The 25,888-nt window shown below is 43.3% G+C and overlaps 1 protein-coding gene across 1 annotated transcript in view; it reads right to left on the reverse strand.

Moving 5' to 3' along the window:
- Positions 1–25,888, reverse strand: part of RPS27L (ribosomal protein S27 like) — an 82,559-nt gene that overhangs the window by 26,174 nt on the left and 30,497 nt on the right. The window contains exon 2 of the mRNA XM_069222006.1: positions 10,532–10,640. Within this exon, the coding sequence (XP_069078107.1) occupies positions 10,532–10,640 (109 nt within the window). The remainder of the gene's footprint in view (positions 1–10,531; positions 10,641–25,888) is intronic.

The raw sequence follows: 25,888 nt of genomic DNA on the forward strand, positions 1-25,888 counted from the left end.
TGCTGCTGCTGTCTTATGAATGATGTGCTCAAAGAAAAATGAGGAAATATTATCCATGCTGAGGAGCTACATTTTGAGTCGATCAGAATTAACAGATTATAGGTACACATCTGTGCTCTCTCTCGTGGAACAAATTATCACATTCTGTTGTCTGTGCTGAATAGGATGAATATTGAACGGCAAATAAAGCACATTGTTTTAGTTTTATAATGGCTTCTGGGGTGGACTTTATTTCTAAACATCGAAATGCGCTCATTTGATTTGGGCAAATGTCAGCATCACCAATCTAGGTGACCCATATAATGATACAGTGTATAATTCTTTTCAAATCCTCCAACTGGAATATCCCATTTCAGCAGGACAATGGCTACTGTTCAGCGCAATGACCAGTATTGTTAAAAATTGCTGGCCACAACACAATGAGCCTCCTCCATCCAACACTGTGCTTGAAAGCGTGCTTGACATTGTTAACACCAAGAAAGTCATCAACAGACTATACATCACTTACACAAATGACCACACTAGACTTTCGTGACTTGAGATAAACTTGGGATCTAGACTTAAAAAACAATATATCTGAGCAGCAGGAAAGGGGTAAAGCTTTAGCTTACCCAAAAACAGTATCAAGAAATTCCCGGTTTACAATGAATACACCAAAATGTTATCCACCGCACATAACATACCTGCCTCACTGAGCACAATATTTTGCAACATTTCAGATAGCTGTAAATGCATCACACAACAAATACCAAGTATAACCAATCCATGGATTGCCCCCTGTAGATGTTTCTTTTGGGTCTGATGCCCAATCTCAAACATAAGTATGAGACCAGGTTTATTCTCTTGGTGAAGAAATGGAAGGCTGATGGTCCGGCTACATGGGAAGAATGGAATAGGGAGCTACACAGATGAGTGGAAACAGACGTTTATGTGGTTACAAACCAACAGAGACTAAAAGCAAAGGTGACAAAATAACTAGGTGAAATACAAAAATATTGAACCAACCTAAAAAACACAAAATCCTCTACAACACATAGCTCTAACAGTTAGAGATATGCAACAGGCAACATTCCTTGGTTCTGACAGGAGTGCAGTGACAATAGAACAGACACAGATGAATCATTTAAGTACCCTGTCATCCTCCCCATGCCCCTAAATCCTGGCCATCACTCAACTTTGCATCCAAGACTATTGCCTCGTCTGTGGTTCCACGTTTTACCCCTACAGCCTGCTTTATTTTGTATGATGTGCATATCTAAAAAAGGACCTTGCACCCAGCAGTGCATTAGCAAAATTGACATATGTCGGCATTACAAAGGATGTGTAATAATATCTTCAAGACAGTTGTGTAATAGCTCTCAATGTCTTCGACTCTTTGTATTATTTTCTGTTCGTTTGTGATTTGATGTTATCATACCATGTCGTGATTAATATGTTGATCATATGCAGCTAACGTCTGCAAGTACCTTTCTCTACTAGCAAGCATTTTTATGTATATTCTGGCTACAATGTTCTATTTTTCTAAAAAAAAAAAAATTGAATCAAGAAACTTCAAAATGTGCAAAATTATTTTTATGACATATATATATATATATATATATATATGGAAAATGTCACTTAGCCCAACACTAGATGGCAGGATAATGCACAGCATGTGTATCTGCAGCTACACATGCCATCGAACACATATATATATATACATATATATATATATTTTCAAGGCCAACCTTGAACCTTCAGTAATGCAAACTTTATCCAAAGAAAATTTACTTGCCATTACTTTGGTAATCAAAATAACGAGATCTTTGATTAATGTTGCAAGATTAAACTTGAGGAGTGCATGCAAATACAATGGGCAGTAATAATTCACATGATTAATGGAAGGAGAAATAATATGCTGACAATAGTTATAAATCCTCCATTCTCAGTGGGACTGAAATTTAGAATTTCACAAAGGGAGCCCTTGGGAATAATGGTGACCTTCCTAATACATAAAGTTCTTCGTTTTGTTTGCAAAAAGTACTGAATCACTTTATTTTCAATGATTCATTGTTTTGTTAAACATTTTAAATGGCACAAGATTTTGCTGGTTGTGGGCATTAGGTCTGTCTTGCGAGTATTAGGTGGTGGGACTGATACTCTGAGTCCCTTAATTGTCTCTGAAGGCAATAGGGTGGTGGAGCAACGTAGATTTGCTGGACCCCTGACGCTACAATGTTGATCTATAAGTGACCATAATATAGAGCATAATATGTGAATTAATATGAAACTAATGTAAAGTGGTGCATTTGAATCAAATAAGAGAATGCATTCACTGTAGTATTAGGAAATTATGTATGGTGTGCCTTAACCTTATTCAGTGAAAAATAATCTTTGAGTGGAATAATATAATCATCCTTATGTTATATGAATGTGTTTGCATTAGAAACAATAACAATTTATGTAAGAGAGCTACACTAATGGTTATGTTTGACATTGAGAAATATCGACCTCGGCCACATTTAAGTACATGTATTAAAAATGTATTTTGTTTATGTTGAATGTAACCTAAAGATTAATATGAGAAAGTACAATCAACATTATATACATGAAGAAACTAATGTGTGCACAATATAATGTAAAATGTAATGTGCATTAGAGAAAAATGCTTAACACTGACATTACTAGGCCTGAATTTCTTTAAAATGAGAAACTGTTTTCCAATTTTTGCTAACATGTCATTTCATTGTAGGCACATTTGACATAAAATGTCAGTTTGGAAATTGACATACTATTGTTTTATTCAAAGGGACTCTGGGAACAAAACCGTGAAAAGTAGAGACACACCAAGAGAAAAAATGACTGTCCCTTATTCATACACGTTGCAAATGATGTCCAGAGAACCAAGGACAACCGTGTTCTCAGGACTGCTGTGGGATCGAGAGGTGATGTTGCAAACTGTACCATGGGACAGGAGACTACGATGGAGAAGATTATGATGTGATATGGAAGGTGTTATCTGATGGATTGTGCAGTATTAAATAGGACTTACACTGCCTGGCAGCAGAGCAGATTTCCTTGGACTTTGAGAGGTACAGAGCTGTGACTTTTCCTTTGTCACCATGCTTTATAGAGTGTGGCTTAGGCCTGCACTTAAATCTCTGTAAGAAGCCTCTTGACTGAGCTTCTGAAATGCTGACACCTTCCCTTTCATTTTTCTTTTTCTTTTTCCCAAATCCTTTTTGTCCTATTTTTAGCTCCTCACCTTTTGATCTTATTTCTTTCAGTTCAATTTTTTTTGTAATAGTCTAGACTCTTTGGAAGATTTCCTATTTGTCCATAGTCCAACTTAGTAAGATGCTTTTAACTGGCACTAATGTGTAAGAGAACTGACCGCCATCTGTTTTCTGAACACCAGTTTCTGTTGTTAATCTTTTGTATTGCTGTCACTGAAATATTGGTTTGCCTTATGTTGACTTGTCTAAATTTCTTTAGGAGATTTGGCTACCCTATGGTTATTCGGGATCTCTATAGTATAATTTTGAGATTTGTCTACATTAACCTGAGTGTTAATTTGTAATAAAACCCTTTAAATTTTTTTCCGACTTGGGTTTCATTGTGTGGCTAAATTGGTTACACTGTAAATTCTGATGAGTGATTTGTTACTCAACTTCCTGGTTAATCCTTTCACAGAGAACAAAGAGACCATAGGCCTCAAGTTCAGAGCATGTAGAAAATGCTCCATCAGTGGTGTACTTGTTTAAGAAAGAAAGTTGGTTCTTCATAAATGAATTTGTTTCACGGCAGCAAAGTAAATGTAATATTCAAGGCCATGTGCTTTTTGGACGATAAGTCCGTAGGTGGATGGAGGACTTGTTAATTTGATTGTTTCAAACTAGATGGGACAGATATATTTCTTTTTATGTACTAGTGTCTGGCTAAGGCATCTGTTCTACAGTGAAACAGTCTGTGTGCCCCATTAACATCATCTAAGGAACAGAAGAATTTCTATCCAAGTCCATGTAGAATAGAGTATTAATTGTGGTACACACTTTTGAGAGAAGTGTTTTCATTAATACAGAATACAAGGTAAGTAGTGACCCTGTGTGCAATTATTTTGAACCCATGAAGAAAACAAGTTTTAAATATAATCAACCTGCAATGCCCAATGCTAACTTTTCAAGTAGGACAATTAAAACGGATGATGCAGTTTGCATGCATGTGCTGCATTTCATAACCATGGATAGCTCCATTTAAATGGCTCTTTCAGGGAATTCAGAGATGTATTCACATTACAGTTCACTAAATGCATTTCCGCTGCTCAGAAGCCTAGGTACAGTTCGAAATAATAAATCAGAGATTACCATTGGCATACTGCAGTTTACTACAACCTAGTACATATCTGTAATGCAGTGGCTACTAGTTCCAATGTTCCTTCTAAAGGAACAGGAGCACTTAAAGGTGAAAGGATTCCACACATCCTTGAATTGTGTTCCTGAGATGGTCATCATGCTCACTGTCAGCCAAAATATGTTTCAAAGGGCCAGATGTACGAAAGGATTTTACCCATTCTGTGTCTAAGGGAAAAAGCTTTCCTACATATGGCCCAAAGTGTGCTATATACCCGTGAAAAACAGGTGTTCATTTTTTTTTAGTGAGGAACTTATTAATGAAATTTTATAGACAGGTTCAGGATGTAGGTACAGTACTGGGATTACAGCAACAAATTCTGAATAAAACCAATTGCTTAGAGTCAGTAGATATTAAATCAGTTTCTGACTGCATCCAAGTCCAATGGTATAACTAGTTAAGTAGACAACAACTGGTGATCGAGCTAAAGTCGTTTATATTGATACATCTGGTGCCGGGGTGAAAACATTTGATTTAACCTTCCCCATTTAGTTTTACAGCAGCACCAAATTCAAAACTTTCATAAACTACATTTCCTATTTAATTTGACAAAAAAAATCTCCTAGCTAATCATGATCGTCTACCCCTTTAATTAGGCTTTCCGACTTCCTGTGCCCTCTCTTTCTTCGCTGCTCCAGCAGCAGATAAGTACCCCTTCATTGTGTTATTGCTTTCTGTCATATTGTTTTATTCAAGAATGGTTTATTTATTGGATTACTGTATTAATTTTTCGAACCCTATAAGTTGCCATAGGCAATGATCTTTGTGCAGCGTGAACACAAAACAGGGCTGTGTTTTTTCCACGGTGTGGTCCTCCGACCGCCAGCGGACGCTAACGTTACTGCACCGTAGTGGAGCAGTGAGCTCTCTGGCTTCTCAGCCAGGCATGGCAACCATTGCTCGCTTTATGAAAGGAGCAGGAGAGCAAGTACCCAGTGAATTGAGCATTCAGCAGCTAAGTTTAATTAAAAGAGAACATTTGTGTTAAGCCAAGTGCCACAGGGTCTGGAGCATGACACCACAACCAGGGTCCTTAAAGCACGCTGCTCGATTCAGACTGGAGACTCCCGATTTGTGAAGCAAAAAATGCCTTTATTTTAGCTGTCTCCCGCCTGAAATTGTGTCTCCATCAATGGGAGAAATACATTCTCCTGATCATTTTTTTTAAATCTCCCACTTCCTACTTCTAAAATGCTGGCATGTATGCTCATGCCATTCACTGAAAACTGGCCAGGCCGAAGTCTTCAGAATATAAAGTGCAGGGCCAGCCTTTAGCATGGGCGAGCTGGTCCCAGGCCCAGGGCGCCAATATTTTGAGGGGTGCATGGAACTATGAGCATTACGGTTATGCCAATAGCAGCATCCTTCTCATCTTGGTCCAGCCTTGTCTCTGCCTGTTCTGTTTATTCTGATTTGCCAGTTTAAATTGGTTTTATTCCTTCATTATCATACCACAGACAATGTTTTTAACACCCCTTTAGCCCCCTTCCTTTCCCTCCTTTTTTCCTCTGACCCCTACTGACACACATCAACAAAACCATCATCTGCGTGAGACAGCTATGCTGATTTAGGTGAACTGGGGGAGGTCCAAGAATTTTTGTGTTCAGGGGCCAGGCGCTGCTCATCCAGGTACTGACCAGTGAAAACAAAAATGTCCCCCTGCTGCCTCATTTAATTCACTACTATCAGCAACGGTGCAAAAATTTTCTCTGCCCACACCTAGGGCGCTATCCTAGCAAAGGCCGGCTCTGATAAAGTGCATAGTGTTATTACGGTCCAGTCCCTCAATAGCTATCTGGATCCTTGTGGCCCTGTATATAACACTGGTTCACACACTCCCTAAACCCTAACATACATCAATTTAAAAATGCAAGGGCACAACTCCTTTTACACAGCGGCGTAGGAGGTGCAGAACCTTCCTTGTGATTACACCATCTCAGAGGCAGTCGATTGCTCAGTTTCCAGAGCTATTGGCTGCTGTTGCGGCTTTGGAGAAGAGGATATTGCAGCTGAAATATTGCTGCCCTGAACCCCTAAACTGGAGTGAAGACCATTTCTTAAAAATCATCTTTATAGACAATTTTCTTTCTTTTTAAATCAACGAGATGAGCTACACATGCAAAATGTGTGCGGTAGCAAAGCCAGCCACCTCATCTCAGGTTGGTTTATGAAGCGAATACACATTAGTTCAAGTAATACACAATTTAGGCAGGGGGTGGGCAAATTTGAAGATTAATGCTTGGTAGCAGTAGTCAGTACTGGCAAGGGAGTGTCTAACTACCAGTGCCAACCGGGAAGGTGGGACGAGGATGAAACGAGGGTGGGGAGAATAAGAGCTAGGAGTTGCAGTATAAGGAATCATTGTCATATTACATGCGGGCCCACAAATACCGCCTACAGGTCCTCGAACTAATACATGCTCTTTCTAAGGAGCCCAGCATGACTGCCCAAGCCACTTAGGGAGTTCACGGATGCAAGCTGTTGTCCTTTGGCTTCTCCTTCAAGGTAAGCAACAGGTGATCCTACTCTCCCACAATCGGGTGCTTGTGTACACCTCTAGTCTCCTCGTTGTGCAATCCTTTACTCTCAGCCTCGGCACACTTAAGGGTGGCCTGGCACAATGTCTCAACTGTGGGGGGCAATGCAGCCTTCCATAAAGAAAGCCAGCAGCAACTTTGTCCTTTTTGGGTTGCTTATGTTACGTGGGAAAAGCCACCACAATACCCATGGAACGCCCCTTTGATGCGGGGTAAGGCAAAGCAGCAACTTGCGCTGCACTGCCTTACTCCATATCGCCAAGGCCATGAAAAGCCACGCAAAGTGGCTTTGCGTGGCCTTATAGATATGGGTCTGCAGCATGCACAGTCAGTGCGTAAAAAAAAAGTGATGCACCGGCGGCGCAAGCTGCTTGCAAATATGGCTCAAAGTCTCTAAGCAGACACTGTGATGAGGTGCTAAATGATAATGATCAGAAAACTGCAAGGATAAAGAATAATATGAATAATTACCCCAGTTTTACTCAATTCATCCAAACTTCCTCACAGGAAGACAGCAATATGTTAGCTCATCTGTGGGTTGTTAAGCCCAATAGTGATATACTCTTGCTCTCTCCATGTATTTAGGTAAAGCACTATTTAATTCTATTTCTACTTGCACAAATGAAACTACAATATGATGCGTCAAAAATGTACAAAACTTACTTGCACATTATATTATAATTGGATGAAAGTCAACCTTGATTATTTTACAATATATTTATAGCGGACGAGGTGTATTCAAAAGGACTCTGTTGAATCACAATGTGAGGCCTTTAATGCCCGGTTAGCATCTGCAGTGGAACGATTTGTACCAGTCAAGGCTAATTGACAATCAACTCTTCATAAGCCAGTGCCTTAGTATTCAGGGAACATGCCCAGGGTAAGACCAACCTTAGGAGGCTTGCAGGTAAGCATACACTGATCAGGACAAACTTAGGTTTAGAAAGGGGGTAGATGATTACAAAACACTAATAATTTCAGTGAGGCAGGCTTATAAGGAGGCCCACCTCAGTCAGGACTCAAACAATCACAAATTTTCTGATATCTCCGAGGCCAAGACCAGTCAACAACACTATGGGCCTCATTACAACCTTGGCGGTCTTTCCCAAAGACCGCCGAGGCTGTGGGCACCAGTATACTGCCAGTGCTGGCGGTATCACTGGCTCCCTATTTCGACATTTCCACTGGCCCAGCGGAAAAGTCACATCAACATTGCCGCTGGCTCGCAATAGAGCCGGTGGCAATGTTGATCTGTAGCGGGTGCAGTGGCACCCGTCGCAAATGCACGATGGGGCTGTGCCTGGGGGCCCCTGCACTGCCCATGCCAAGTGCATGGGCAGTGCAGGGGCCCCCAGGGGCACCCCGAGTCCCCTTACTGCCAGCCTTTCCATGGCGGCGTTTACAGCCACGGACAGGTTGGCGATAAGGGGAGTCGAAATCCCCAGGGCAGCGCTGCTTGCAGCGTTGCCCTGGCGAATTACGGCCGCCGGGACCACCATGGCGGTATACAGCGGCAGAACCGCCACGGTCCAAATAAGGTGACAAGTACCGCCAGCCTGTTGGCGGTACTATCACCACTATTGCCCTGGCGGACACCGACCACCAGTGTTGAAATGAGGGCCTATGTCTCCAACGCAGTAGCTCTGCAATAATAGTAGTAATTCACAGAGAAAATGTCAAATATAAATGCAGAGATAACTGTGTAATTTGACAGACCTAGATCCCCTCCCTAAAGCAGATTTTCTCATGAAATTACTAAAAGTAAAATATGGTTTTCTGGGGGACACTTCTCCCACACCCCACCCCGAAAAATCATGCACTTGCCTAATATTGTAGCAGATGCCTTTTTAGCCATAGTTGATTTGTCTCTTGAACAAGGCTTAGTACCTAGGGCCTTTAAAGACACCATAGTGACTCCTCTGCTAAAGAAACCAAGGACAGATCCGGCAGAACCAAAAATGTTTTGCCCCTTTTGGGGCCAATGTTATGAACCATCATGTGACAGAACATATCTCCAACCATATTAAGGCATCAGGGGCCAGATGTATCAAAGGTTTTTACCCATTCTGTGTCTATGGAAAAAGTGTTCATACATATTGCCCCAGGTTTCTTAGATGACATGCAAGGAACTTTTCTCCCAGCCCACAACACCAACGTAGTTCTTCTCACCATAATGGACGATCTCCGCATGGATAGTTATTTGGGTTGGAGTAATGAATTTGCCCTCCTGGACCTGTCAGCTGCATTCAATACGGTGAGTCATGTTATCCTACTTAATCAAATTGCAGCGGTTGGCCTGGAGGACACTGAACTTAGTATCAGGCTGTTTTGATTAAACACAGGCAAACTGAAAAGTTAGTTGGCTTTTGTACGTCACCATGAGTAGTAACGTAAGGAGTGCTGTATGGGTTTTCCTTGTCACAGCATCTTTATAAAGACTAAGGGCTTTGGCAATAAATGGCTTTAAAACGTATATGCATGCTGTGGACTCCAACATATTGGTAAGACTATCCAACTTCTCAGCCACGCATCAGGCCTTCTAATGCGTAATGGCGTTGATATGGAAGGGGATGAGTATAAGCCGCTTGAAGCTAAATGCAGAGAAAACAGGGGTCTTAGTGCTTAATGGTAACACCAACCTATGGCAGTCAACATACTGGGAACACTGGGATTCCCAACTTGGTCCATGTCCTAGGCCATCATTAGCTGTGAATGTCCTACGAGTTAAGTATGATGGATCACTCAAACTAAAGAACCAGCTCTCCACGGTTGTCATCATTCTTTTCCCACTTACGTACACTCCAGAAAATCCTCCCTTTCTTAACAAAAGTAGGGACAAATGTAGTGGTGGCAGCTACTGGAATGTCCAGATTGGACTACGCCAATGGCCTATCTCTCAGTCTACCAATATATACCATTATGGAGGTCCAAGTAGTACAAAATGAGGCAGCCCAGCTCATCTTAGCTGTAACTAGGTTTTCGTCAGTAAGCCCTTTGTTGACAAAACTGTAATAGCTTCCTGTAGATAAACTGATATGATTTAAGGTTTTATGTCTTATTTTCAAAGCTCTTCACAATCACACCCAATCAATGTAAATAACACTCAAATTTTTATTTTGATCATTTTTATCTTTCTCAATTTCACTAAGTGTATGTTTTCATCTGTATTTTCTATTCACATACAGGAGATGGATCTCTAATTTTAGTACTACATTTGTTTAAACATCTTGTAGAAGACAGTTACTTGTGAATTTCTTAACAACTGAGGCCGAGAAGAGAAAAAGAAGAGCTCCAGATGGATTCGATCACCAAGTTTTTGGAGAAACCACATAGAGCAGTGAAGGTTTTGTAGCAGGTCCCAGGGAAGACAGAGTTCATCTAACTCTTGGAAGATCAGGGGTTCTGAAATCATATGGAGATGTCTGAAATGCAACTGGAAAAAGTTATGCAATGTGGGTCTCTACAAACTGCACAGAAGGTTAATGTTTTCTCAAGAAATACATTGGTTCAAAACAAAAAAAAGGACTTGTAAGGGGCCTCCAGACGAAGGTGTCCAGTAAGTCAATAGGTTGATGTAGAGTATTATGAACAATAACTTTATTTACCTGGACATTTGACATCCATAAAGTAGGAGTTAGGATTCTGAACCAGGCGCTTTTTTTTGTGTTTTCGCCTCTCCTCTTCAAGAGGAGGAAGTAGTAGGTCCTTTGCCAACTGAAAGAGAACCAAACAAAAGTTAGGATTTAGGATTTACATCTCTAGAAATATAAATGGTTTTCTTCGGGGCACAGACCTCCATTTGCGAGGTACACGCAGACCAGAAGTCTAGAATGGTATGCACGCCAAGTTATTCTAAATAGAATTTGACAGATCGCCGTGATTACTACATTTAATCATTTAAAATAACTTTGTAGAAGAGCTTTGATCTTTGGGTCTGTTCACAATATAGTACGAAATAAAGCAGCAGGCCTATGCAAAACTTCTGGCTTCTTATCCTTGTCTGCAATGGTCTCAAGGCAAAATTCTGGCAATCTAATAGGTTTAGTAAATCAGGTAGCCTTAGGGTTTCAATGCATTTAAGCACTTTTAAAGTTGATTTTTCTGTACAGCGAAAATGTTTCCCCTGTAGAAGAACAGCTTTGAATGCATCATCATAAAGGGCCAGATGTTCAAAACTTTTTGCACGTCGCAAACAGCTAATTTTGCTGTTTGCGACGTGCAAAAAGCACATCGCGATACCCAATCCCCGTTTTGCGAGTCGGTAACCTGGTTACCGATTCGCAAAAAGGGACTGCGAGTCGCAATTAGGAAGGGGTGTTCCCCTTCCTAATTACGAGTCGCAGCGTGATGCTGAATTGTTTTGTGACCGCGAACGCGGTCGCAAAACAATCGCAGTTAGCACCCATTTCAAATGGGTGCTAGCCATTCGCAAAAGGGAAGGGGTCCGCATGGGACCCCTTCCCCTTTGTGAATGGCATTGAAAACATTTTTTCAGAGCAGGCAGTTGGACCACTGAAAAAATTCCTTTAAGGAAAACGGGCTGCATTATAAAAGAAAAAACTGCTTTATTTAAAAGCAGTCACAGACATGGTGGTCTGCTGTTTCCAGCAGGCCACCATCCCTGTGAGTGCTGCGAGACTCAAGGGGGTAGCAAATTGCGACCCACCTCATTAATATTAATGAGGTGGGCCTTTGTGACCCCCTTGCAAGTCGCAGATGGTGTCAGGGGCACCATCCTACATTCTGAATTGCGACTCACAAATTGTGAGTCTCTATGACTCGCAATTTGAGAGTCGCAATTCAGAAAGTACTTACATCTGGCCCTAAATATCATAGCGATCTGCAACAATTCTATCCTGAAAGCACACTTACTGCTACCTAATGGAATAGGACATTTCCATCTTTGTTCAGAATGACAAATGCATGGAAAATGTTTGGAAATACCCACAATTTTCTGAATTTCGGAGTTTTCCCAACACTATCCAACACCTGCTCCAAACCCCCACACATACCAGACTTTCCCTTTCCCATATTTACTAATGTATGCCTACCTAGTGGGCCTATTTTTCCAGGGGTACTTGAATGAAAACAGAAGAATAAGGTTGTGTCTAGGGGACTAGGAAGAGTCATGGAACTGGGAAATCATAAAGGTGTAAAATACCAACAGGTGTATACAATACTGGGAACACAGTCCGCAATTCATAATGCAACCGAGTTTTACTTTACCATACAACACATGATTCTGCCTGCAGGAAGCAGTGCTTGGGGGGCGTGGGAATCAGCAAGCTCATAACACCCCTCCAAGTGTCTCGGCCTGCTTAGCCCAGTACCAGTAATGCCAGACTTCTCCTCAGCTTTACCAGCCTTTTATAGGCAGGACGTGGTCTAGAGTTCAAAATACTTGACGCTGCCTAGAGCTCATACAACAGGATTGGTGAAACCCTATTTCTAGTGGGTATTGCTTTACGTAGACTAAGTCTGCGCACTGACAATTCATAATGAACAAATAGGGTCTAGATTTTGGGAAAGGGCTAGTTGAGGAGGTACAGTTAATTACTGGGTAGGAAAAACATTCTTCAGCCGCAGTGGGGGTCATCCTCGACTCCACTCTCTCCATGACCAGGCAAGTCAACTCCGTCTCCGCGTCCTGCTTCAACACCCTCCGTATGCTCCGCAGGATCTTCAAATGGATCCCCCTCGACACGAGAAAAAACGTTACCCAGGCCCTCATCACCAACAGACTCGACTACGGGAACGCCCTCTACTCAGGAATTACAAACAAGCTCCTGAGACGACTCTAACGCATCCTGAACGACTCGGCCCGACTCATCCTCGATGTCCCCCGCCGCAACCACATCACACTCCACCTGAGAGGCCTGCACTGGCTCCCCGTCAACAAAAGGATCACCTTCAAGCTCCTGATCCACGCACACAAAGCACTGCACAACACCGGACCCACCTACCTCAACAACCGACTCAGCTTCCACACCCCCACCCGAAGCCTCCGCTCAGCCAACCTCGCCCTCGCCACAGTCCCCCGCATCCGAAAAACCACCGCCGGCAGCAGATCCTTCGCCTACCTCGCCGCCAAGACCTGGAACACTCTCCCCACCATCCTACGACAGACCCAGGACCTGCTGGCCTTCAGAAGACTCCTCAAGACCTGGCTCTTCGACCAGTAGCACCCCCCCCCAGCGCCTTGAGACCCTTGTGGGTATGTAGCGCGCTTTACAAATGCAGTGATTGATTGATTGATTGGGGTAGGGCGCGTAATTGATAATTAGATAATTTAAATATAGAGCTTGATCGATAGTAGAAATTAGGGACTCATCAGACAAGTGATCTTCAGGCCCATTATCACATTTGGGTGTGCCTCTTGAACGTTGAATCAACAGTACTGATACTGATGGAACAGAATATCGAGGACAGAATATGGAAAATAAAATATCCAAAGGTAAGTATCTATCTCCACATATATCTACCTAGACTGTACGTATTTCTTTCAGGTACGTAGTTTTAGGGTTAGGAATAGTAAATCTATATTGCCCTATATGTACTCACTGTTCAATATTTTGTCCATTGATATTATGTTCTCGATATCACATGCCGGTCAGTAGTACAATCTCACTTGCCCTTTAGGTTCCGTACATCCAACAGTATTATTTGTTTTTCATGCATTTGGTTTTGTCTGTATTGCCGGGCTAAGGATATGGTTGGAAATGGGACAGCCAGACATCATGTAAAAGGGTGGATCAGAGTGTTCTAATTGGCCAGGTGCACGGACCAAAACAATTGGGGGATGGGGGCAGTGCTTAATTTGTGCTTGTTGTTTCCGGTGCTGAGCACCAGCACTTATTTTTGAGGGCCGGGGCTTTCTTCGGCCTTAAGCAGTTGCTGCGAGGAAAAGACACATATGAGAAAGACGGATGAAGGAAAAAACGAAAAAGCGTCACAAAGGAAGAAAGTAAAAAGCTGCAAGAGTGAGCTGAAGGGGCAGGGAGTGGCTTTAAATGGATTGAAGAGGCCCGAGATGACTTCAGGATTACGCCGCCTCAGTATTCCATGTTCACACATTTAATTGCAGCAGTCGCGTGTTTAAGAGGAGAGCTTTGGGCACCGGCACCTTTTTATTTACAAATCAAGCACTGGATGGGGGTTAGGTCCAGGTGGACAATATCTAGATGCTCTGGTAGTTAGTTTGCACAAGAAGAGAAGACAAGGGCATATCTAGCTGTGTCTTGAGTTTTCACCACCTTATTGGTCCTGTGCCCGAATTGTGGTAGGGAGTGAGCCGTATAATCACTGCTGGTTGCAGTAGATCCCAAAAATCATCATCCAAGTTATTTGACTATCTATAAGGTTACAGAACTTGCTGAAAAGTGTACAGTAGCTTTCAGTACGTAAAGAAAGAAGGTAGCCATACCTATTATAGAATGCACTCGACACACAAAAACACTAGTGACAATAAATGGTGGGCAGGTCACGAATGACAGCGGAGTCAGAGGCCTGGGACAAGTAAATAGGGGGGCATAGACTTCACTGTAAGAACATAAACTTTCAACTGCAAGACACATCTATATGCAAGAGCACTTGCGCATGCCTCGTCCAGCAAATGACATCAAATCTGTTCTGAAAGCACTCCACTGGCTCCCGATGGATGGAAGGATCAAATTCAAGGTATTCTGCACTATCCATAAGACTGAAGTAAAGGGCCAGGATGTCTGACTAGCACCTCACTACGGACCAAACATGATACTTTGGTCAGTAACCAGACATTCAATCACCCAAAGAGCCCAGCAAAGGAAATCTCATTCCTCAGGAAGTAGTGATGTAATGGTTTTGATTTGGTGGATCTTTTAGTTTCAATTCAGTTTAATTTATTCGTAGTTTGCTATTGTGCCGATAAGGCAACACAAACATGCAACATGTAATGGACTTCAAAAACATTTCATAAAAGATTAAAAACTATTATGTTGCATAAAACCTAAATTCTGCGTTATTACTCTGCCATCAGATATACAAACATTTCATTTAATAAGTATCTATTCGAGAGCATCACATATATCATACTCCTCTTCTATCTATTCTAAAAAATATGACATCTTTAGGTCAATATTAAAATCTGATTCAGCAGAGAAGAAAGTGCAATGTGCTTAATATCCAATTCGAACTGTCCTTAAAAACTACAAAAACAGTAAATCAAAATTACTGTAAAAAGTGCAAGTACCTTAATATTCCCTGGCTCTAATGAACACATTTCTTAGTTACTGGTTGTCAGCCAGCAAGTCTACCAATCTAACAGCTAAACTGAGATAAGATACAACAATTCCACCACAGGTATCACCCCTAAAAAGAAGTTGTATTGAATCGCCATATAATCTCAGCCATAAAAAAACATACTAACTAAATTAGTCAGTGTTTCATCCTTCTTACATTCAATAAATTACATAATAAGGGAGAAGTGCAATGTGCTGGCTTGTCGTAATCCCCCATGATAATCATTTCTTTAAACACTCTATCCTATTCTTGTTTAATCATAAAAATATCAAGATATCTACCCAATGCATATCATAAACGACTATCATTACATTTCATACTAAATGTTATCCATGTTTTAAGTGACAGATTTTGGATTCACAAAAAATTGGCAAAAGCATTTTCTTTCTCTCCCCACCAAAAGCAATACAAAAGACAATAAGATAAACCAATGTCAGTTCACAGTAATTGCAAAAGGGACGACTGATCATATTTGCACTCACTATTCCGTTATCCTTCTTACTCTTTGTAGGAGGCTGGACTGGCTTGTAGTGAGTACCTAGGGGTACTTACACCTTGCACCAGGCCCAGTTATCCCTTATTAGTGTATAGGGTGTCTAGCAGCTTAGGCTGATAGATAATGGTAGCTTAGCAGAGCAGCTTAGGCTGAACTAGGAGACGAGTGAAGCTCCTACAGTACCACTAGTGTCATATGCACAATATCATAAGAAAACACAATACACAGATATACTAAAAATAAAGGTACTTTATTTTTATGACAATATGCCAAAAGTATCTCAGTGAGTACCCTCAGTATGAGGATAGCAAATATACACAAGATATATGTACACAATACCAAAATATGCAGTAATAGTATTAGAAAACAGTGCAAACAATGTATAGTTACAATAGGATGCAATGGGGACACATAGGGATAGGGGCAACACAGGGATGTGGAATTCCTATCGCCCGAGGACATCTTGTTTGGGGTCAAGGGCAACAAGTTTTTATGTTTACTTTGTCCTTGGGACAAGTAGGCCCAACCCCCTGCAGCACAAACCCTTTGGCTGCCTGTTTACAGAGAGTTGAACTCTCTGCAGTTGAGGTAATGTGTTTCCAAAAGATAATGCTGTTCGAACTTGTATTTATGGTTCATTATTTGAAAGCCTTCATTATTAGGGTGCATGCTGTAAATAAATGTTTTAAGGTCACACTTCACTACTGACGTTGGTTCCAGTACAAAACAAAAAAAAACGTGTACACACATGTTTGAAAAGTTTAGGCTAAGAGGCTAAGTATAATGCTCCCAGAATGCTCTCTGATTATATGCAAATGAAGTGTCATTTAGTAAAATGTGTTGATGCATGCTAGTATTTCCGAAAAATATTTCTAATGGAAAATCAGTGTAACCATTTTCAACACGATTATGGGAAGCATGAAAATAAACAAACACTGACAAAGCCAACTGATCTGACATACTTTTATAAGTCTTTTAGTTTCATCAATGCGTGTCTTGTTTTGACATGGCTTTTGTAACACTTTATTGTTGTGGGAGCTACCAGGCCCTCAACATTGTAGCAAACATTGGCAAAAACCCCCCCAAAAGTTTTTGAACTCTTAAAGCACACGTTGCCACCAGCGGCATAACAAAGGCCCCGCAGCCGCCCTCCAGGGGGCCCCGTCAGCACAGCACCTGCCCTGAGTGAGTCTGGAGAGGGGGCTCCTCCATGTTCTTTGCAAAGGGGCACCCTCCAGTTTCGTTACGTCACTGATTGCCACTGTAGTTCCTGACACTGAACAAAACTACTTTGTGTGGCAATATGCTCCTTGTGGAAGAGCAGAATGCGATCACTCACAGTAAAGCCAGCCGAAAGAGAGAGAAATAGAAGTTTAATAAAAACAAAATGTCTTTGTTAACACCAGACCTAATTAGGGACCAAGACCCACATGTAGGTAGCTTTTTGCATGTCGCAAACAGCGACTTTCGCTGTTTGCGACGTGCAAAAAGCACATTGCGATGCACAAACCCAGTTTTGCGATTCAGTAACCTGGTTACCGAATCACAAAATGGGTTTGCTACTCGCAATTAGTAAGGGGTGTTCCCTTCCTAATTGCAACTCGCAGTGCAATGTAGGATTGTTTTGTGACCGCGAACGCGGGCGCAAACCAATCGCAGTTTGCACCCATTTCAAATGGGTGCTAACACTTTCGCAAAAGGGAAGGGATCCCCATGGGACCCCTTCCCCATTGTGAATGTCACTGTAAACATTTTTTCAGAGCAGGCAGTGGTCCTGAGAACCACTGCCTGCTCTGAAAAAATGAAACGAAAACGTTTCATTTTTCGTTTTTGTTATGCATCTCGTTTTCCTTTAAGGAAAACTGGGTGCATTACAAAAAAACCCAAAAAAAACTGCTTTATTGAAAAGCAGTCACAGACATGGTGGTCTGCTGTCTCCAGCAGGCCACCATTCGTGAGGGGGTCGCAAATTGCGACCCACCTCATGATTATTCATGATGTGGGCATTTGCGAAGCCCTTGCGATTCACAGATGGTGTCAAGGACACCATCCTACATTCGGATTTGCGACTCGCAATTTGCAGGTCACAAATCTGAACCTACCTACTTGTGGCCCCAAATTCTTAAAGAAAGTCACAAAAGTGCACCCATGGTATATGTCGTACCCCTATAAAATATTTGTGAACTGTATTTTAGCGTGGGTAAATACGATGTGTAGATTTGCTCATGTGAAAATCTATTGAGCATTTGCAAGTTCATTTTCCCTCCAGCCACTTTCTTCCCAACCCTGGAAGAAGTTCTAATTCTGCCATTGTCAGGAGTAAATGTCCAACCTTTCTTATTATGGGAAAATATTAGAGAGAAGCTGGTAAAAATCGTTAAAACATGCAGGTTAGTAGGTTTGCAGACTCAAAGGCATTCCAGCCCTGGAACTATTGCTTACTGCTTCCTCCAGCCCCAGTATGCAGATCTGCAGAAAGGTGGCAAAATAAGGAAATTGCTACAGTAGGGATTGAAACTCCAAGTATTCAAGCCCTACTATGGTAGTAGCCCTGGCATATTCAGAGAAGCTATTAATTGCTGCCATAATTTGTCGCCACACTACATGGCACCAAAGGGACAAGTAGATCTTTTTACAGGACAAGTAGATTTGAGAAGCAACCTGTCCCCTGGACAAGTAGATATTTTAATAAATTCCACACCCCTGAACCATATACTCCAAAAGTGGAATGCGAACCACGAATGGACCCCAAACCTATGTGACCTTATAGAGGGTCGCTGGGACTGTAAGAAAACAGTTAGGGTTAGAAAAATAGCCCACCCCAAGACCCTGAAAAGTGAGTGCAAAGTGCACTAAAGTTCCCCAAAGGACTTAGAAGTCGTGATAGGGGAATTCTGCAGGAAAGACACAAATCAGCAATGCAACAACGATGGATTTCCAAACGAGGGTACCTGTGGAACAAGGGGACCAAGTCCAAAAGTCACAAGCAAGTCGGAGATGGGCAGATGCCCAGGAAATGCCAGCTGTGGGTGCAAAGAAGCTGCTACTGGACAGTAGAAGCTGAAGATTCTGCAGGAACGACAAGGGCTAGGAACTTCCCCTTTGGAGGACGGATCCCTCACGCCGTGGAGAGTCGTGCAGAAGTGTTTTCCTGAAGAAAGACCGCCAACAAGCCTTGCTAGCTGCAAATCGTGCAGTTAGGGTTTTTGGATGCTGCTGTGGCCCAGGAGGGACCAGGATGTCGCCAATTGCGTCTGGGGACAGAGGGGGCGTCGAGCAAGACAAGGAGCCCTCTCAGAAGCAGGCAGCACCCACAGAAGTGCCGGAACAGGCACTACGAAGTGGAGTGAAACGGTGCTCACCCGAAGTTGCACAAAGGAGTCCCACGCCGCCGGAGGACAACTTAGGAGGTCGTGCAATGCAGGTTAGAGTGCCGTGGACCCAGGCTGGACTGTGCACAAAGGATTTCCGCCGGAAGTGCACGGAGGCCGGAGTAGCTGCAAAAGTCACGGTTCCCAGCAATGCAGTCTGGCGTGGGGAGGCAAGGACTTACTTCCACCAAACTTGGACTGAAGAGTCACTGGACTGTGGGAGTCACTAGGACAGAGTTGCTGGATTCAAGGGACCTCGCTCGTCGTGCTGAGAGGAGACCCAGGGTACCGGTGATGCAGTTCTTTGGTGCCTGCGGTTGCAGGGGGACGATTCCGTCGACCCACAGGAGATTTCTTCGGAGCTTCTAGTGCAGAGAGGAGGCAGACTACCCCCACAGCATGCACCACCAGGAAAGTAGTCGAGAAGGCGGCAGGATCAGCGTTACAGAGTTGCAGTAGTCGTCTTTGCTACTTTGTTGCAGTTTTGCAGGCTTCCAGCGCGGTCAGCAGTCGATTCCTTGGCAGAAGGTGAAGAGAGAGATGCAGAGGAACTCGGATGAGCTCTTGCATTCGTTATCTAAGGAATCCCCAAAGACAGAGACCCTAAATAGCCAGAAAAGAGGGTTTGGCTACTTAGGAGAGAGGATAGGCTAGCAACACCTGAAGGAGCCTATCAGAAGGAGTCTCTGACGTCACCTGCTGGCACTGGCCACTCAGAGCAGTCCAGTGTGCCAGCAGCACCTCTGTTTCCAAGATGGCAGAGGTCTGGAGCACACTGGAGGAGCTCTGGGCACCTCCCAGGGGAGGTGCAGGTCAGGGGAGTGGTCACTCCCATTTCCTTTGTCCAGTTTCGCGCCAGAGCAGGGCTGAGGGGTCCCTGAACCGGTGTAGACTGGCTTATGCAGAAATGGGCACCATCTGTGCCCATGAAAGCATTTCCAGAGGCTGAGGGAGGCTACTCCTCCCCAGCCCTAACACCATTTTCCAAAGGGAGAGGGTGTAACACCCTCTCTCTGAGGAAGTCCTTTGTTCTGCCTTCCTGGGCCAGGCCTGGCTGGACCCCAGGAGGGCAGAAACCTGTCTGTGGGGTTGGCAGCAGCAGCAGCTGCAGTGAAACCCCGGGAAAGGCAGTTTGGCAGTGCCAGGGTCTGTGCTAGAGACCCGTGGGATCATGGGATTGTGCCAACTATGCCAGGATGGTATAGAGGGGGCAATTCCATGATTATAGACATGTTACATGGCCATATTCGGAGTTACCATTGTGAAGCTACATATCGGTAGTGACCTATATGTAGTGCACGCGTGTAATGGTGTCCCCGCACTCACAAAGTCCGGGGAATTGGCCCTGAACAATGTGGGGGCACCTTGGCTAGTGCCAGGGTGCCCACACACTAAGTAACTTAGCACCCAACCTTTACCAGGTAAAGGTTAGACATATAGGTGACTTATAAGTTATTTAAGTGCAGTGTAAAATGGCTGTGAAATAACGTGGACGTTATTTCACTCAGGCTGCAGTGGCAGGCCTGTGTAAGAATTGTCAGAGCTCACTATGGGTGGCAAAAGAAATGCGGCAGCCCATAGGGATCTCCTGGAACCCCAATACCCTGGGTACCTCAGTACCATATACTAGGGAATTATAAGGGTGTTCCAGTATGCCAATGTAAATTGGTAAAATTGGTCACTAGCCTGTTAGTGACAATTTGAAAGAAATGAGAGAGCATAACCACTGAGGTTCTGATTAGCAGAGCCTCAGTGAGACAGTTAGTCATAACACAGGTAACACATTCAGGCACACTTATGAGCACTGGGGCCCTGGCTGGCAGGGTCCCAGTGACACATACAACTAAAACAACATATATACAGTGAAAAATGGGGGTAACATGCCAGGCAAGATGGTACTTTCCTACACTCTTTCTCCACTTTATAAAAGCGGGCGCTTGGTCGAGTCCCAGCTTCAACATCTATCTTCGTATTTGCCTTTTCTTTATATCTTTTAGATAAGGTTGTCAGTGCCCTCTAAAATACATGACAATAAGCAAGCTAGTCTTCCTTGGCAGTTCTTTAGAGCCATTTCAATAGATTTTCTTTTTAGCAGCTGTTTGACCATGTTTTTCCTACGAAACACTGAACTATCACCATAGTTGAAAAGTGGAGGAAAATGCACTTGTTGGCATGGTTATCCCCCACTTTTTGCCCGATGTTGATGCCAACTTGACTGAGGGTGTGCTGGGATCCTGCTAACCAGGCCCCAGCACCAGAGTTCTCTCCCAAAAACTGTACCTTTGTTTCCACAATTGGTACACCCCTGGCACACAGTTAAGTCCCTTGTAAAAGGTACCCTTGGTACCAAGGGCCATGTGACCAGGGAGGGTCCCCAAGGGCTGCAGCATGTATTTTACCCCCGGGTCACCCCTCACCAAGCACATGCACACTGTCGTTACAGCTTGTGTGTACTGGTGGTTTCGGGCATTTTATGAGACCTTATTACCGAGGGAAATGCTGGGTGAGAACTTGAGCCCACACTTTAGGATCCTGTTTCAGTATGTTAGGTTCATAGGGACCCTTGTATATCTACAAGACTGCTGGATTATGGGCAGCAGCACCCCGGATTGTAAGCAACCAGCTGGCAGCTGGCGGCCAGCTGGTTGCTCTTTCCGGCTTTCTGGCAGCACCTCACCAAAACACCAACAGTAAAGGTGATTTCTGGCAGCCAAGCACATGGACTCTGAAATCCTCTCAGGTAAATCGTAGTGCAACAAGTTTTACCCTTTTTTTTCTCGTTAGAAATGAGTCTGTTACACACACATACACACACAAACACACACACAGGCAAGAAAGAAGGTGCAGGATAGTTTTCAAAATAATTATTGAAAAGACTGCAATCTATAATAAAATGTATGAGCTGCAATGATTAGGATAATGACAAAAGACAAAATCAGGATTGTGAGAATAAGCGATGAGTATGAACAATGCAAACATTTTGCAATAAACACGAACATACAAATTCCTCCCTAAAGTGTAGTGTCTACCCTAAAGAGAGCAAGGTACGATAAACCTAATCTACACCAAGCTATGTCCATGAGAAGTGCCTTAACCCCCATTACCTTAGGACAAGGTCGGCCTCCAGTCTCCAAATCAGGCAGTGTAGAGACACAAAGGCTGAAGTTTGTTGCATAGGGACATGCAGTATGGATGGAATATCCTGGGTGACACCCCCTCTAATAACCTTGGTCTCCAAGAGTGTTTTATAAGGCCCATTTTATTGTCCGTGTGGACATCCAGATATGGGTATATACCTAAGAGTTAGATTGTGTGTGCTAAGTTGGATCGGCAGTATAATAACAAAATGCCTGACATGTTCACATTCTGTTCTTGTCCAACGGGACCCAAAGGAACATGATGACATTCCAATACGTACATTACTAGTAATGATGCTTTCACTGAATGGCAACTGATTATAAAATAAAAACATTTCTTCTAAAATGCAAGAACTGCAAGCAATGGTAAAAGAAATAAAAATGAATAATAAATCAAAGCATGTTTATCTAGGTAAAAGGGCACAGGCCTGCAAGCCAAAGTTAAGCTAAACTCCTATACCCAGGCAAACTAAAATGGATCCACGACATTAGCACATAGCCCATTTGGACCATGGGCCTGCAGACATTTACTTTATGATTTCTCAACTTAGCTTCTGGTAATGAAAGTATGAATAGTTCCACTTTGGAGGTTGTAACATCAGATAAATAGGCTTCAACAAGCGTCCTAGAGAGTTGATTCCATTCATTTTCATTCACACTCTAAAGATTTGTGATATACTTTATTCAATCCCCCTCAGATAATGGCAAACCTTCTACTTTTTTTTAGTGACCAGTTTCTAAAACATTTTTTTTCCCCTTTACGCAGGGCTATTTTAACCTGTAGCCATAAATTATCATTCTTAGAACAAGTGAGTCTTCCGATTTCCCTTCTGGACAATTTCCTATGTTGTTTCATAGTTGCCTCCATTTCACCTCGCTTCAGTTTAAATGCTTCCCTTATTTTTCTATTCAGTTTGGCTTCTGCCAAATCCTTTTGGTGGCGAGGTGTATCCTTAACCACATTATCTCTAGTTACTGCCTCACCTGCTAGGCTATGACTTCTAGCTATTACATTTTCATATTCTTCCCTGATGGCATAGGGTGTCAGGTCTTTGTTTGATAATAAAAGTTATTTTATTATTTCTGCCTTTTTAGTTATACTAAGCATGTTATCTTTCGTTCATTAATGCATCTGGCCTGGTTTGTATTCTGCCATATAGCCCTTCTTTGTGTTACTTTTGCTAAGGTCAGTAAAAGAGGCGTACAGTCCCTACCAGCCTTAGCCCCTACTTCGAGGTCATCCCCCAGGTGGAAATCTTCTGCCGATATAATTGCATAATTTATGAGCAAGCACCATCTCCCATTATTAAATGTATGTTAACCAGGCTAATCACCTTTACGCCGACCATTAATTATTATCAAATTTGAACCATCCAACAACTCCCCCAGTATTTTCCCTTTAACATCACCTTGGATATCTTTAAATATTTGAGCTGGCATATACAATCCAGTTTCTTTTGCTAACTGGAAATCATCCACTTTCATTTGACAGGGGATTTTGGCATTGAGGTCTCCGAGTATAACTGTTGCAACAGTTGAAAACTTAGATCTTATTCTTTTGAGAAGGCCGGTCATGTGCTTTTTCAGGGACAAAATATGTGTACACAATTATCAAATCTATACCAGTCTTCATCATAGATTAGGCCAGAAAATTGCAAATGTTAAGAAATCTAAAGATTCATTGAAGGTTCTAAAACTTCATGGGCCATATGTACAAAGCATTTTTGCTGTCACAAACAGCTCAATTCGCAGAATCAAGGCATCTGCAACCGCAAAAATGCTTTCTGAAATGTACAAACTCCAAATTTCAATTCAGTAACTTGTTACAAAATTGCAATTTGGGTTTAAGAACAAATATTGACCCCTGTATGCTCATAAAAAATGAAACTTAAAAGTGTAATTTTCCTTTTTTAAATGCATCCTGTTTTCCATTGAGGAAAGGATTGCACTATTTAAACGCAATCACAGATATGGTGGTCTGCTGAACACAGCAGGCCACCATCCCTGTGATGACTCCGATTCCTAATGGGCCACAAATTGCGACGCACCTTATTAATATTCATGAGGTAGGTCAATTTGTGATCTACTAGGAATCCCTATTTGGGAACAAAACATTTCATACATTAGGAATACTGATTTCCTAATTGCGATTCAGAGATAATCGCAATTAGGAAATCGGTATTCTTAATGTTAGTAAACCTGGCCCTTAATTATATATTTTACTGCCACTAAGCTTATAAGACCACCTGCTGTTCTGCCAAATTTCCCCTTCACAGCCTTTTGGTTATGTTAGGTTTGGGGTCCCTAGGTGGCAGTCTGTTTACACCCTGTCCAAGTATGGACCCTCACTCTAGTCAGGAAAAGGGAGATACCCGCTCAGATAACCCCTGCTCACCCCATTGGTAGCTTGGCACGAGCAGTCAGGCTTATCTCAGAAGCAATGTGTAAAGCATTTCCACATAACATACAGTAATACAGTGAAAACTCCACAAAAGGATACCAGACCAGTTTTAGAAAAATAGCCAATATTTATCTATATAAAAGAGACCAAAATGAGAAAAATCCAACATACAGTAATAAAGATATGAATTTTGCAAGAAATTCTTAAAAATACAGGGGGCTATCACGGCATCGTGATCAACAAAACCAACAGCTCAGGCTGGCCACGGCGTTGCAGGCCAGCTACGGTGTCAGGAAGACCCGCAAACAGTACCTTGGAAATGCAGGGCGTCATGATCCTCGCGATGAGATCCGGAGAGCAGCGTCGCAGGCGTCAGTTCTGGAGGTCGGTGCGGGGGTCGTCGGGCCCTTGAAGTCACATGCGTTGCAGATTGAACTCTGGCTGATGAAGTCAGGAGCGCTGGCGTGGATGGCATTGGGGCTGCGGGGTGAAGCGGGATGATGCGACGTGCGGTGCCCACAGGTCACGGTGCAGGCAGCAGCTTGGTGACGGCGTCCAGCTGTGTCGGTGAGACCAGGGCTGCCGAGTGAAGCGCGGCAGTGCGACGTGCGATGTCACCAGGTCACGGTGCAGGCAGCGCCGTTGTTGCTGAAGCACTGTTGTCGGTAGGCCCAAGTCTGCGGTGTGGCGCAGGACATGCTCTGTGGGGCGTCCACGGGTCGTGGTACAGGCAGGGACACCTGGTGACACTGGAGTCAATGGTGCTGGTGTCAGTGGACCGAGGCTGCGGTGCAGTGCGGGACGGTGCTTTGTGTACCTCATGAGCAGTGTCCACAGACCACGGTGCAGGCAGTGGCGTCGGTGTCAGCAGGAACAGCGTCCTCGGGGATAACCAGGCTGCAGTGTGAGCAAGGCGATGCCGGAGTGCGGGCCCACAGGTCACGGTGCAAGCAGTGGCTCGGTGGCGGCATCAGAGGGGAGCGTCAGTGAGACCAGGGTTGCGGTGCAAAGCGGAGCAGTGCGTCGTCGGTAGCTCACGGTGCAGGTCAGTGGCGTCATTGGCGGCAGCGCAGTGGTTTTTCTTCTTGAACAGCACAAAACACACAGTTCCTAGTGCTATAGGCAGATGAAACTGAAGTCTTTGGTGTCCCTGAGACTTCCAACAGGAGGCATGCTCTACTCCAAGCCCTTGGAGAGCTCTCTCATGCAGGATACACAGCAAAGTTCATCCTTTGCTCTTTTAAGGCAGAAGCAGCAACTGCAGGCTAACCCAGCAAAGC

The sequence above is a fragment of the Pleurodeles waltl genome, chromosome 3_1, assembly GCF_031143425.1.
Source record: "Pleurodeles waltl isolate 20211129_DDA chromosome 3_1, aPleWal1.hap1.20221129, whole genome shotgun sequence".
NCBI lineage: Eukaryota > Metazoa > Chordata > Amphibia > Caudata > Salamandridae > Pleurodeles > Pleurodeles waltl.